Raw genomic sequence first — 15189 nt, forward strand, 5'->3', positions numbered from 1 at the left:
CCTAATTGACATTTTGGCTATTCTTCCGCTTCCACAAGTAAGAGAAACAAATTGTTTGTTTTACGTATAATCTCTCTTTTATGTGTTCCTCCAAAGACAATTGAATATCTTAATTGATGATTCACCATTTTACTCGTGATAACTTGATTTTAACTGATTGCATTATTAATGTATGTTGTCCAGGTAGCAATTCTTATTATCTTTTCAGAAATGAGTGAATTGAGATATTTGACGGCAATAAGGATGGTTATCATGAACCTTTTTGTTTTATTGCAATATGTGCCACAAGTTCTTTGCTTCTACTTATCATGTAAGCAGGAACTTAAAAAGACTCCTAAAAAAGAGACTGGAGAGACTGCCATGGGTTAAAGGTGTCTTGAATTTCTTTATGTACATCCTTTCTAGTCATGTAAGTTTCAAAATTTTATCGTTATTTATTTTAATTTCATAACAATTGCTTTCTTGCATTCGACAAACAGTAATACTATTTGAACACACACAACTAATCATATTAGCTGACCACCTGATGTGGCAACTGATGTGGTCATGCTATGTCAATAAATGAAATCAACTGACATGAATTTAATTCATTTGGTTAGACAAATAGAAGGAGGATAATGTAGCATTTTTTGGTTGGATATCTTGCTAAAAGTATTAAATCAATTAATCTTGTGAAGGGTAAATCAACATGAGGGTCGATATTTTAATAAAGTAGGCATGTAACATAGCATTGAGTTCTTTCAAGTAAGGTACGTTTTCCATTTCTTTTTGTTACAGGGGAGGATTCAAACTCTAGTCTTAGGTGTAAATATTATGTACCACTTTGGGTAGAAAAAGCCTTTACATCTATTTTTTTAAAGATGAAGATAAGGATCACGTGCTAAATAATTTTTATTCTTTATTTCCATCATTTTGATTAATTAACTTGATATTCTTTAGGTACTTGGTGCCGTGATGTAACACCAGTACTTTTGGCTGTAATTGCTTAATTAGTATGAGTTTATTTCTTTTGTTGGTTAGTGTGAGTTTTTGTTTTTGTTAATTAATATAGGTTTTGTGTTTTTAAAAAATTGGAAATATGTACACATCAATCCCATTGATTATGTTCTCCCCTTCAAGGCTTGTACGTAAGCTAATTCTAGCCCACCATAATTTGAAATTCTGGGTCCGTCCCTAATCACACCGATAGAAATATTACATTTCTAAATTATTTATGCCCTATAAGTCTAGTGAATACAACGCTCTTTGATTTTGGTATATATATTACAATCCTTCAATCTGGTATAATGGGATCAACAAACTATTTTCAAAAGTTCTCAAATTGCTTTTGGTGGGGACTGCGAAATTTGAGGTTTGTATTTTTTTTTTTTTGTCGTTTTGTTCAGTCGGAAATCGATTTGCTTAATTTGTTGGAGAGTAATATAAATTCAATCTCACACATCCAGACCTAAAGAAAAGTTCAATTTTGTATCTAATATATTTCGCCATTCCATTTTTCCAGTTCTCTTGGTTCAAATCTTGAGCCTAGCGTGGATGGATAGGAGAACCTCTTTGTAGCGTTCATCTCTATAATTGGATTGCTTTTATTCTTATATCTCATTGGAAATTTGCAGGTTTTTACTCTTTTATTTATTTATTTATTTGCAAGTTAATATCATTTTTCACTGAGCAAGATCCCATTAACAAATTCTCGACATTTAAAAATAAAAAATAAAAACCAAATGAACGCAAATGGAGTGGTAGTGTCAACAAAGTAGTCGTCATATTATTATTTGCTTTAAAAAAGTAAAGTGTCTATCACTTCACTTATGCATGGAATTTTACCATCAAATAATAGAGACGACCGGATGTTGACTCATGAGCCCACCCCGACCCATACCAGTCTTTCCGTAACAGGCTTTCATTTTCAAGCCTCAATTATTTTCAAGCTGTATATATTAAATTTATCCAATAGAACAAAACTAGTAATTTTTTTTTTTGGGTCCCAATTTCCATTAATTGTTTGGGCTGAGATAGCAATGGATATTAAGATAAAGGAGTGTTTTTTGTGTACAGTGGCCCTTTGATGTAGTACATGACAGGACCGTGTTCGGATTCTCCCTTGAAACTCTGCAGGAGAGGTCCCGAATTTTCCTTTAGAACTCGTGACGACCCTGTTCACTTTACTAAAAGCCCTTTTAGCCCTAATTTAAATTGATAGGTAATTTGATTTTTATCGAAATTTCGGCAGAATTTTTACTGTAATTAGAACTTTTTCCACATTTTTAACCTGCAGAAAAATAATAAAATAATTTCTCAAAAAATCACATAATAGGCGAAATTCCAATTCACCCATCATCTCGCGTATCCAAATATACTATAGTGCTCGAAAGACGTGGGGATAGCCGCCACCAACAATAGTGGGTGTCTTGAGAAATTTCCAACGACGGAAAATCTCAACAACTCCGAGCAAGAAGACCTATACCAACACAATTAGACTAATAAGATGAGCAATTTCTGGTCTCAAACTTCGGCCAAAAAGTTGCTAGAGTGGCCTGAAAAACCAACAAATTGTCGGCCTCCTAGAGTTATCTAGCTCAATCTCTAACAGTCAGTCTTTCCCTTCTTCCACATTTTCCAAGCTAGGCCATTATTATCAAGCTGTATGTCACTACGTTGGCCAGATATCCCAATATGTTATGTTCTACACCTTTTTCATATTAAGTTTATCTAATAGAACAAAAGTAGCTTTTCTAGTAAATAAATGTTTGGTTTGAGACTGCAGTGCATAACTGTTCTGACGGCAAGTCGTTTTTGGGTCCAAATTACTAATGATGGGATTCTCCAAAATAATGTGACTAATTGATTTCAAAATGAAAGCCTAGAACTTGGTTTTATGCTTCTAGGATGTGACTAAAGTTAATCGGCTTACTGAGAAGAACGAAAATATTAGAAAAAGACTTGGGGACGAAGACTACAAGTCTACATAGGTCAATTCATTTTCTTTTTCTTTTTCTTTTTCGTTTTTTTGTTCTATATATGTCAATTCTGAACTACCTACAGCCAGATTTATTTCTGCCACTCTTGGCCTTGTCCAAATTCCACCCTTTCTTGCTCCGCCAAAGCGGATGTAACTTTAGTTGTGGAGAAGTCGGAAGACAAAGCTGCTGAGCGGTTTGGTTTCTTTAACTTAAAACTATTTATATGCATTTTCTTGTTCCCTTTTAAGTAAATGCCGTATGAAACTATTTATACGGACTTGTATATCTGCTGTTTTCATGTCAAATGAGCTCAGTCTACAAGAGTTTCCAAATTTTACACTAATTTGTTGTTTTATTTATTTATTTTCCTCCAGTAATCGTTATTCAAACACAGAGGCGACAATGGAAAATCCAATCATGAAAGATGAAGATGCATCGAGTAGAATTCGGGAGTCTTTCCGTCAAATGTGGAGGAAGATATTTGTAGCATCATGTCTGCTTGCTGTTTTATTGGATCCATTGTTTCTCTACGTTCCTATGATGAAGAATGATATCAAGTGCCTGCTGTCTGACAAAAACTTGAAGATCGCCGCTCTTCTTTTAAGATCACTCACCGATCTTTTCTATATATTGGACATTATTTTTCAAATTTATACATCTGACAAGTATTTGCATCCCATGAATGTATATCATGAAACGCGAATGTACTGGCCGACCATAAGTATTCGGAGGAGAGATGGTGTGCCAACAATAGCTAAGATAATCTTGGGGTCATACAATGTCTTAATTGACATTTTGGCCATTCTTCCGCTTCCACAGGTAACAAAAACTAATCGTTTGTTTTACGTACCAATCTCCCTTTTCTGTTTTCATCCAAAAATATCTGCATGTCTTAATTGATGATTCACCATTTTACTCATGATAATTTAATTTTAACTGATTGTATTATTAATGTATGTTGTCTAGGTAGCAATTCTCATTTTCTTTTCAGAAATGAGCGACTTGAGATCTTTGACGACAATAAGGATGGTTACCATGAACCTTTTTGTTTTATTGCAATATGTGCCACGAGCTCTTTGCATCTACTTATCATGTAAGGAACTTAAAAGGACTCCTAAAAAAGACATTGGAGAGACTGCCAAATGAGTTAAAGGTGTCTTGAATTTCTTTATGTACATCCTTTCTAGTTATGTAAGTTTCAAAATTTTATCATAATTTATTTTAATTTCATAACACTTGCTTGCTTGCATTAGTTAGACAAATAAAAGGAGAATAATCTAGAGCATTGTTTGGTTGGAATTCTTGCTAAGTCTGATGAACATGGTTACATGGGGTCGATATTTTAATAAAGTAGGCACATATTCTTCACTTATATTTGCAAAAACAAGAATGTATCATAACATTAAGTTCTTTCAAGGTAGGTATGTTTTCCATTTCTTTTTGTTACAGGGGAGGATTCAAACTCTAGTCTTAGGTGTAAATATTATATGTACCACTTTGGGTAGAAACCCTTACATCTATGTTTAAAGATAAATGTTATTTAATTTCCATAATTCTAATTAATTAACTTGATATTCTTCAGGTACTTGGTGCCATATGCTACTTTTTTGCTATTCAACGTATGGCCACTTGTTGGCATAATGTATGTCGCAAAGCAAATGGATGTAACACCAGTACTTTTGGTGGGGACTGCGAAATTTGAGGTTTGTATATTATTTTTTTGTCGTTTTGTTCAGTCGGAAATCGATTTGCTTAATTTGTTGGAGAGTAATATAAATTCAATCACACACATCCAGACCTAAAGAAAAGTTCACTTTTGTATCTAATATATTTCACCCTTTCATTTTTGCAGTTCTCTTGGTTCAAATCTTGAGCCTAGCGTGGATGGATGGGAGAACCTCTTTGCAGCGTTCATCTCTATAATTGGATTGCTTTTATTCTTGTATCTCATTGGAAATTTGCAGGTTTTTACTCTCTTTTCTTTTTTGGGTCTGATATTCTATTTCTATATGCATATTGTTGGCTTTTTTTTTCTTTCTAAAGCTTGGGTTGGCTTTTGATTGGGAAAGATAAGTAATTCCCAGTTAATGACTGAGCTACTTGTGTTGGCATATATAGACATACATGCAGTTGGATACTCAAAGAATAGAGGCGCATAGACACAATATGAAAATGGAACAGAAGATGGAAGGGAAAGGTCGCGAGATAGAGTTGTGGTTATCTGAAAATGGCATCCCCAAAGAGATGCATAATATGAAGTCGAAGATCATGAACAAGGTACGACAAGAACTTGAAGAAAACAGGGATGCCGATTTGGACCATATCATCACTACTCTTCCCAGTGAAATTCAGAAGCATATTGAAAGTTGTACGCCTATGGCTAGGTTGAAGCGAGTAAGTTCCTCCAAAACCATGACTCTAATAATTACTAGCTGCCTTTCCATAATAATTACTAGCCGCATTTAATAATAACTTGTTTTTTTTTTTCCCGGATAATAATAACTTGTTTACTTAAGCAGTGTTATATAAAGATTGAGTGAGACGTGGGTGAAATTTTGTAAACCAAAGAGTTATAAGAGTAAATCTGTAAAACAAGTAATTAAACAAAAACTAACAGATTAGTATAATCTCTAAGGGGAGATATAGTGAAACTTTCAAAATACCTACACACATCCTTAGTTTATAATACAACACATCCTTAGTCAAATTAGTATAATTAAATAATTAAATAAAAAGTTATATATATATATATATATATATATGATTGTAGATGAGAAGCATGAAAATTAAGGAACATCCAAGCCATTGCCAATTGCCATATATGAATCTCACAAAACACCAAGATCACATGAGACTCAGATCTAGAGAGATGCGACTAACAATATTTTAATTACTATTCACTACACGCAAAAAAAAAGGTGGCAACAGTCACCATTTTGTTACCACTTTTGGTGACTGTTGTGGGAGTTACTAAAGGCTTTAGTCACCTTTTTTGATTTTTTTGGTGACTAAAAATACTTTCAGTCACCTTTTTTGCTTTTTTTAGTGACTAAAGCCTTTAGTAACCCCCACAACAGTCACCAAAATTGGTGACAAAATGGTAACTATTGCCACTTTTTTTGTAGTGATTCTTTCTGTATTCTTCTAAGATAAGGTGTATGTATTTATTAATTCATTCTATTTCTAGGTGCTAACGTTGCAAAACATGGATGAAGATGTGTTGAGAAGAATTTCTCGGCGTCTTAAGCCCATGGAGTTTGATGGCAATTCTATCATTATTGAAAAGGGTAAACCACTTGAAATGATGCTATTCATTGTGGAGGGAAATGTAGGCATTAAAAAGAGGAATGGTTCTTCTTCTTCTAATAATAATTTGCAGCAACGAACTCGAGGTGCAGGAGAAGTATGTGGAGAAGAACTTCTACTTTCGCCATTGTCGATCTTATATCTTTGGGACAAATTACTCTTGGCAACCGAGTCTGCTAAGGCAATAGGTCATGTTGAAGCCCTTGTTCTCACGGCTAGCGACTTGCGGGGAGTGGTCGAAATGGACTATTTCGTTGGGATGATTTGTAGAATATTTAGTGCAAACGAACTTGAGAAGGCAACAGACAACTACCATCAAGAAAGAATCATTCGTAAGGGCGAGAATCCAACCTTTTACAAAGGGGTACTGCCCATGCCAGATGATGATAAAACAGTGGTTGCGGTAAAGAAGTACGGACATTATTTTGGTAATGGAGATGTAGCTATTGAGGCGGCTGTTGCTTCTCAGACCAACCACATAAATGTGGTGAGGTTCTTAGGTGCTTGTGTGGAACCACATCTAGAAGCACTGGTTTTTGAGTACATTCCCAATGGCACACTTTTTGATCACATTGATAGAGCAGCACCAGCACGCAGTGGACCAGCACACAGTGTGCGTCAGAAACACATTCATAAAGCAGCATCATGTTCACCGCCTGCTGTACTTTCGTTGGAGTTACGACTCAAGATAGCGTCAGAAACAGCTGAAGCACTAGCTTGCTTACACTCACTCACTCCGCCAATCATACACCTACGTTTGTCGACAAAACATATACTATTGGATGATCATTACACCGCAAAGCTGTCTGCCATTGACCCTCAAAACATATACTTACAGTCACGACCAGTTTTTTGGGGTCCCGCCGAATACTTTGACCCTCATTTTGAAGAAGACAGACTAGCAGAAAAGAGTGACGTCTATAGTTTTGGAGTTGTCCTAGCGGAGCTACTAACAAGTCAAAAGCCAGCTTCTCCTAACCGCGTAAGGGAAGAGCCACCCCTGGCAACCTGTATTCTATCCTCAATGGTCGCTTGAATCAAATTCTGGATGGTAAAATAATATTCAACGAAGCAACTTCTGAGACGGCCAAAAAGGTGGCGGATCTGGCGAAAAGATGTTTAAGGTCAAAAAGGGAGGAAAGGCCTTCCATGGAGCAAGTAGCCGTGGAGCTTGAGGGATTGCGCAAATTTATGGCAGAGTATCAAAGGGGAGAACCCAGTTTCTCAAACAGGCCAACCTCATTGCAACCGTAAACAACAATAATAAAAAATATAAATAAATAAACAATCAAGCAAGGTACAAACTCTAATTAGTGTTGTTTGCAGATGCTTTATTAATCTAATGAGTGAATAATTCTCTGTTTATATTCGTGCTTATACTCTAATTAGTTCCTGTTAATCTTGTCCTCTTGACTGTAAGCATTATATTAATCAACTCACCACTAGTGTCTTGTATCCGAATCATAAATTACCTATTTTCCCCATGGAAATCCAAATTGCCGGCTGTGACCGTTTTCTTCAGTAGGGCTTCTATGCCTCTTATCACCATTCTTGTCCCCTTCAACATCGTCAATAGGACTCCTACTGTAATCAGATCTGCGATCCTGTGGGGAGGGGCTTCTGCTTTTTCCCCGCTCTCCGGTGATCTGGAATCGACTGCACATTAAAAAAAGCAAAATGAATAATTGAGTTTAAACAGAAACTAAACTGAAGAGTATGCTAGGCTTTCTCGTGATATCATAGCCGTTGATATCTATAACAATAACACCCGCGCGTCCTTCTCCTGCCAGTGAATGGGACAAGTCCTTGCTTCACGTTGGCGCTAGGCTTTCTTGTGAGCCCCGCTTCGGTTTATGGGCTGCAACCACACCCATACATTTAAGACATTGCGGTTGGGCTTCAAGCTTTAGACTCCAAAACAGTCCATTGGGGGATGGTTTGGTGGCTTCAGTTTATAACTGTTAAAGTCTCCATTGGACCTGCTCTCACTATAGCAATTTTACACATTCTGCTACATTAGAGATCTCCACCCACAAGCAAAGTCTGCAAGAAGCAAGGCTGTTACATTATTCACGTGAATAGTGTCAGCCTTTGCATTTGTGGTTCCACCCACAAGGGCAAAGTCTAGGGCAAGTCTAAGGCAATTACTATTCATTGTACTTTATTTTCTATTTTTTTATAGTTTAAACCATTAATTTTGATAATCTTTTGTAATTAAATTTTCGGATAAGATTTTCACCCTCTAAAATTGTGCCACGTCTGATGTAGAACAAATGTCAGATTTTATCGCTTGAGCTAGAAAAAGGACGTAGTGGGAATTTGCAGATTTGTCGTCCGAGCTCCGATTAGGACGTAAAATACCATTTCCGATGATGGATTTTGGCATTTTGAGGTCGTTTGGCCTTCCAAAACGGCATTTAAAGTTTCGTAGTTAATTTTCAGTATTTTAGATTTTAATAAAAATTATTCAAAGAAAATTCCTTTTAAAATTGTGCCACGTGTCAAATGTTAGATAACATTTTCAGATATTTTTAAAAAATTTAATCTCAGATTTTAGATAAGATTTTCACCCTCTACAATTGTGCCACGTGTCAAATGTCAGATAACATTTTCAGATATTTTTAAAAAATTTAATCTCAGATTTTTGATAAAATTTTCATCCTCTCAGATTTTTTCGATTTTTTTGCAATTTTTAGCCAAAAGCGAGGACCGTCGGATTTCGGAAAAATCCATCGGAGAGTCCCCGTCGCGCCACGTGGCACCCGCCCGTTGGGTGTCGATGGTCGTCGGCCGGCATCACGCCGACGCCAACGGAACTCAAATTTTTACTGTTGGCGTGTAATTCACGCGCCAACAAGAAAAATTTGAATTACCGCGTTGGCGTGCGACGCCGGCCGACGTCACCAACTCGGCCAAGGCAAGACTTGCCCTTGGGCTTCCTCGGGCTCGTGGGACCCGCCACCAAAGCGGGCTACGGGCCTGCTGGAGCAAACTCGGGCTGCGTCGGGCAGCCTTTCCCCCGGGCCAAGTGAGGCGCTGGACTTGCTCTTATAAATGAAAATTTGACTTTATGTCAACTAAGTCTAACCTAGTGGAAAATAATCTTAACTTGTAGACTAGAAGTCATGTTTGAAGCCCTACAATATCATAATTGTGTGTGTATAAAAAATCCCCTTTCAAATAGTTAATAAGCGTTTTTATTATATAAACATGTTGTTTATTACAAATGCAAGTCTTGAAAAAGTACCTAGTTAGTATATACTATTGTTGGTTATCATAAAACGGTTTGTCGTTTGTATAAAAAATAAATAAATAATAATAATAAACCACTAATACAAGCATATAGTGAAATTAGTAAAATTAAAAATATAAAATAAAAGGCTATATGATTGCAGATGAGAAGCATGAAAAATGAACATCCACATATGAATCTCACTAAACACAAAGATTCAGACACGCACGAGACTAAAAGAGACGCTATTAGACAGTCACGATTGTTCAATGAACCTTATTTGAGCTCAAATTATATTAGCTCAATTTCAAAGGAAGGATACTTTGACCCTCATTTTCGAAAAGGCAGACTAGCAGAAAAGAGTGACCTCTATAGCTTTGGAGTTGTCCCAGCGGAGCTACTAACAAGTCAAAAGCCAGTTTCTCCTCCTGGGGCTAGTGATGTGAACCTAGCAAGCTTATTTCGAACTTCAGTGGAAGAGGGTCCCTTGGACCAAATTCTTGATGCTCAAATAATACTCGATGAAGCAACTTCTGAGACGACCAAAAAGGTGGCGTATCTAGCAAAAAGATGTTTGGGGCTACAAAGGAAGGCAAGGCCTTTCATGGAACAAGTAGCCGTGCAGTTTGAGGGATTGCGCAAGTTTGTGGCAGACTATCAAAGGGTAGAAGACGTAGAACCCAATTTCTTTTGATATCCCAAAGAGGCCGTACTCATTGCTCGGGCTGTGGGTGGCCTGCACAAGCCTGGGCTGGCCCTCAGGCAAAATCAGCCATCATTTTACCTTGGGTTTGCTGATGTCAGTGATGATGTCAGCAACCAAAAAAAAAACACACTAAAAATCTCAGAATTTTTTTTACTATACAAATTCCTCTCTTCATATCTTATGTGAATAGTAGTTGCCATGGCAACGAGTGAAACACACTTTGCTTTTTGCAAAGGCAGTCACTATTCACATGAATAGTAGCTGCTCTATTCTCTCCCTTGCCGTGACAAAGAGCAAATGAGTGGAGTTGCTCTCAATGGAGTCAAGATGTGCTGCTGGTATTTTCCCTTTGGAAAGCACACGGATGCATGTATGGGATATGCATGCATGGTCAATAATTGATGGCTGAAAAGGAAGAGAAAAATAGGGGGAGCTGCACATGCTTTCGGCGCCTTGGGTTTCCTCCTTAGTGGAGGAATAGTTTTTGTATTAATGATGTCTTTGGTGGGAGACAAGGTGTAATGATGGGGAATGTTATTTTGACCAACATCATTATGTTTTCTTTGGCATGCACATGGGCTGTTTTTTGGGAGTTCAAAATCAGCCTTTCTTTTATGATTTATTAAAGGGGAGTGCATGCAAGTGTAGAGTGTGTGCATGTGATTGTGTCGCGCCAAAGGAGGAGGTGTGGGCTGGTGTGCTTCAGCCACACCAAGGAATGGCGCCAGAGAGAGAGAGAGCACGGCAGAGAGGGAGAATGGGTTGCTTGTGAGATGCAAGCAAGCGGTCCCATGAACTCCTGGAGGATGTTTCAGCTGGGAGTTAGCTGGGTTCATCAAAGGTTCAAGAGAGGATATATCTCTTGGGGAGTGAGTGAGTTTCGGGAAATACTGTGAGTTGGTGTACAAGGGACTCGGGTTTGGGTATAAAACTCTTGAGTGTTATACTGTGTTATGTTGATTTAACTCAATATGCATTTTGTACGGTTAATATTCTCATAGTGAAAACTGACAATACTGTCCGGGGATGTAGGCAGGTTTTTGCCGAACCTCGTCAATTCTTGGTGTGTTCTCTCATGTATTTACTCATTGTCATCTTGAGCTTGTTGGTTTGTTTGTTTATTTCTTCCATCGGGTTATGCTGTGACGAGGGGGGAACCGGTGTTTCCCCAACATATATCACACAGAAAATTGCTGGATCCGAATCATAAATTACCTATTGCCCCACGGAAATCCAAATTCATCATCTTAAAAGAGATTAAAATTTTGAGCTAGAAAACAAAATATTGAAAAAGTTCCACTTGAAAGCAAGAAAATTGTCACACTAATGTTCATGTAAAACCAGCATATATATGCCATCAAACTGCTTTCAAGCTGATTCACTGCCTCTTGGAGAACCATGGTTATCTTCATCATCTTCAACAGGGCTCCTATCACCCCTGCGGATGGGGCTTGGGCTGCGGCTTTAACCGTTTTCTTCAGCAGGGCTTCTATGCCTCCTATCCCCGTTCTTGTCTCCAACAACATCATTAATTAATAGGGCTTCTACTCTTTCCCCTGGGACTCCTACTGTAATCGGATCTGCGATCATGAAAGATGAACATGGATCAAGTACGAAATGGTCACCAAAAGAGGAGGAAACTCATGATCCTCCTCTGGGGTCCTTCCTTCAAAAGTGGAAGAAGATATTTGTAGCATCACGTCTGTTTGCTGTTGTATTGGATCCGTTGTTTCTCTACTTTCCTATGATGAAGGATGATATCAAGTGCCTGCTGTCAAACAGAAACTTGAAGATTGCCGCTCTTCTTTTAAGATAACTCACTGATCTATATTTTTGACATTATTTTTCAAATTTATACATCTGACAACTTTTCGGCTTTAATGGATGAATATGGTGGCAGAGAGTACAGCTCGGAAATAAGATTTTGGTGGAAATCTGGGTGTCATATAATACCTTAATTGACATTTTGGGCTATCCTTCCGCTTCCACATGTAAGAGAATCCCTTTGTTGAGTTTATTGTTTGTTTTCCAATCTCCCTATTTAGTTTTTTGGGCTTATTAAGATATTACATTCATCATAAAAGCATAAGAAATGTGCTCCATAGATTGTGGTTGAGAATTACGTACACCAGGCAATATATGAAATGGGATATAACATTATGAAATTAAGACAACCCAATATCTTAGTTAACGATTGCCTACTTTACTTGTGATAATTAGATGTGTGAACACAACAAGGATGGTTATCATGAACCTTTTTGTGCTGTTACAATATGTGTCACGAGCTCTTCGCATCTACTTCTCATGCAAGAAACTTAAAAAGACACCTAAAGGAAAGACAAGAGAGACTTCCATATGGATTAAAAGTGTCCTGAATTTCTATATATATCCTTGCTAGTCATGTAAGTTTCAATATTTCATCATGATTTATTTTAATTCCATAGTGCTTGCTTTGCTTGGTTTAGATAAATGAAATAGGCTTATTTAGCATTGTGTTGGTTGGATTTGTTGGTAAAAGTTTAGGTTCTTAAATCAAACAATCAATCTTGATTAATGGCAAATGTGCATGGGGAAAAAATCCTCACAATTCTTAGTCTATGTTTAAATCTCAAGAGAAGTTGAGCAAGTAAGGATCATATGCTAATTAATCGATCGTGAGAATCTAAAATTTTGAGCTAGGAAACAAAATTAAAAAAATCCACTTGAAAGCAACAAAATTGTCACACTTATGTTTATGTAAAACCAGCGTATCTATGCCACCAAAATGCATTCAAGCTCTGATTCAATTTATTTAAAAATTGAATTAAAAGATAATTAAAGCATTTAAATGATTGCAGTTGATTTTATAGAAGAATAATGCTACTGTTACCACATTCTCTTTACCACCTTACGTGGCAGATGAAGTGAACAACCAAATCAATTAAATTTATTTAACATTTTCTTTTCTTTTATGATTTATTAACACTTAAAAAAAAACTATTAATTAAACTTTCTTTATTAAAATACACTTAATTGATTTAATTAATGTGACATGTGATATGGACATGCCACATCATGTGGTATAGAAATGTGGGAATAAAATGTGGTAAGTGTATCATTACTCTTTTATAGAGAGCCCCTAAAATGAGAATGCTACACTTGCCACATTTTGAGAGGAGTCATGTTCTTTGTTGCTTGGGTTCGAAGCCTTGCCCTGATCAGCAATATCTGGCAAGAGACGCAAAATTACTGTAATCCCACAAAATTAGCTAGGGCTGCACAATAAGCATTCCTACCAAATAGCAAAAGGAACTAATGGTACAAAATTTAGTTAATTTAAATACTGCTTAATTAGTTATGAGGAAAGAAAACTATGCTAACCTGGATATAGACATATACAGGGGAGAAGACTGGTATGCGTGGCTCATGGCTTCACTGGGGCCTTCTTCTTCTTCTTCTTCTTCTTCTCTCTGTACTTAAACTGTCTGCTCCAATGTTTCGTCTATCATTTATTTCCTTCATATGCAGGGGAACATATCCCACTTGGTGTAATATTACACTAATGCACTCCCAATAAGCCCACTTGCCAATAACATAAGATGAAATTGGTAATAACATATATCATTACTAAGCGATGGATCAAAGTCTTTTTATTTTTTGGTAAAGAGAAGCAAAGTCAAGCGCAAGCAGAAAGATAATTAATGGCTCTAATTAGTTCACATGCCAAGCGAGATTGCCGGATCGAGATTAATCTTTATTTATGCCATATCCCATAAAAGATTTATTTTAAAAAAATGTGTGCACATCCGATTGCAGGCAAAAACATTTCAAAGACTCGAACAGTGGCGAAGCCAGGATTTCATGTGTGTGGGGGCCTCTTACAAATTATAAAAAATCAAAAATTCGAACTCATAATACATACAAAAAATAGTGTGTATATATATATATCTCATATGTCAAGAATTATATTGCTTATTGGTTGCAATCATAATTGTTCTCAACAAAGGGATAGACAAATACATTGTAAACAAGAAAAATTGCAAGAGATAGACAAAGAGTAGCAATTTAGCAAATATCTTTAAAGCTTTTTTCCCCATTAAACCCAATAGAAAGAAAAAAAAAATCAAAATTTCCCAAATTAAAAACAACTTTAGACCCCTTTATGCATTCATATCATACATGAAAAAATATTGACCAAGTATGAAAAATGGTTTTTCAGAATAATTATTTTCTCAAGATAATTTTTGGCGACTTTTCTTCCTTACACATGAAATAAAAAAACTTGATTTTATGGGATTTTAGTATGAAGTATATATTGACTTAATGAGCCATCATTTTTAGCCTAAATCGTATTTTACACTAAAACCGATTTTTCATATTTTGATTTGGTGGGAATTTGATTTTCTAGTATTTTTATTTGAATCCAAATATGGGGTACTTCCTTATTTACATTGTAAACTTAAGTAAATGGAGTAATATAAAAATAAATTAAAGTCAAAGGACAAAGACATTTACTTAAATGTTGAAAATGGAAATAAGGTAATTTGTACACCTAGAGTGCATCACCACAAGCTGAGTAAGGGCGCAATTTGAACTACCTCCTTGTGCCTTAATAAATCCGCCACAATACATGTGGGTATATATCAAAACATAAAGTATTTGAAATAATATACATATACAAATACATAACAGTATATTACTTTTAAAATATAATAAATTTTGAGTAGGGGCCCGGGACCACACTGGTCCCAATGTGGCTCCGCCCCTGGACTCGAATATTATTAGAGAAAGACTTGAGACAAGACTCTAATTATGATTAGAGAAAGACTTGAGACAAGACTTGTATAATAGAAAGACTTCAGAATATCATTAATCATACTTGGGGATAGAACTAGATCTATTATTAGTATTTCATTTTAAGATCTTGGTCAAGTAGCAACCAGCAAATATATGTTGGGAATCTTTGTTTTTTTTTTTTTCTGTTTGTCTTCCATTTGTGTTTAGAT

General features: G+C 36.3%; 1 protein-coding gene across 1 annotated transcript; it reads left to right on the forward strand.

Annotated features, from left to right (window-relative positions):
• The first annotated feature begins 1206 nt into the window (after window positions 1-1206).
• Window positions 1207-7787, forward strand: LOC103332552 (uncharacterized). The gene is made up of 4 exons (XM_089052625.1): window positions 1207-1351; window positions 4813-4924; window positions 5079-5354; window positions 6148-7787. The coding sequence occupies exons 1-4, from the start codon at window positions 1287-1289 to the stop codon at window positions 7300-7302; spliced, it is 1608 nt and encodes a 535-aa protein (XP_088908751.1). The 5' UTR covers window positions 1207-1286; the 3' UTR covers window positions 7303-7787.
• The last annotated feature ends 7402 nt before the right edge of the window (window positions 7788-15189 follow it).

This window comes from Prunus mume, linkage group LG5, assembly GCF_029339155.1.
Source record: "Prunus mume cultivar Tortuosa linkage group LG5, ASM2933915v1, whole genome shotgun sequence".
Lineage (NCBI taxonomy): Eukaryota > Viridiplantae > Streptophyta > Magnoliopsida > Rosales > Rosaceae > Prunus > Prunus mume.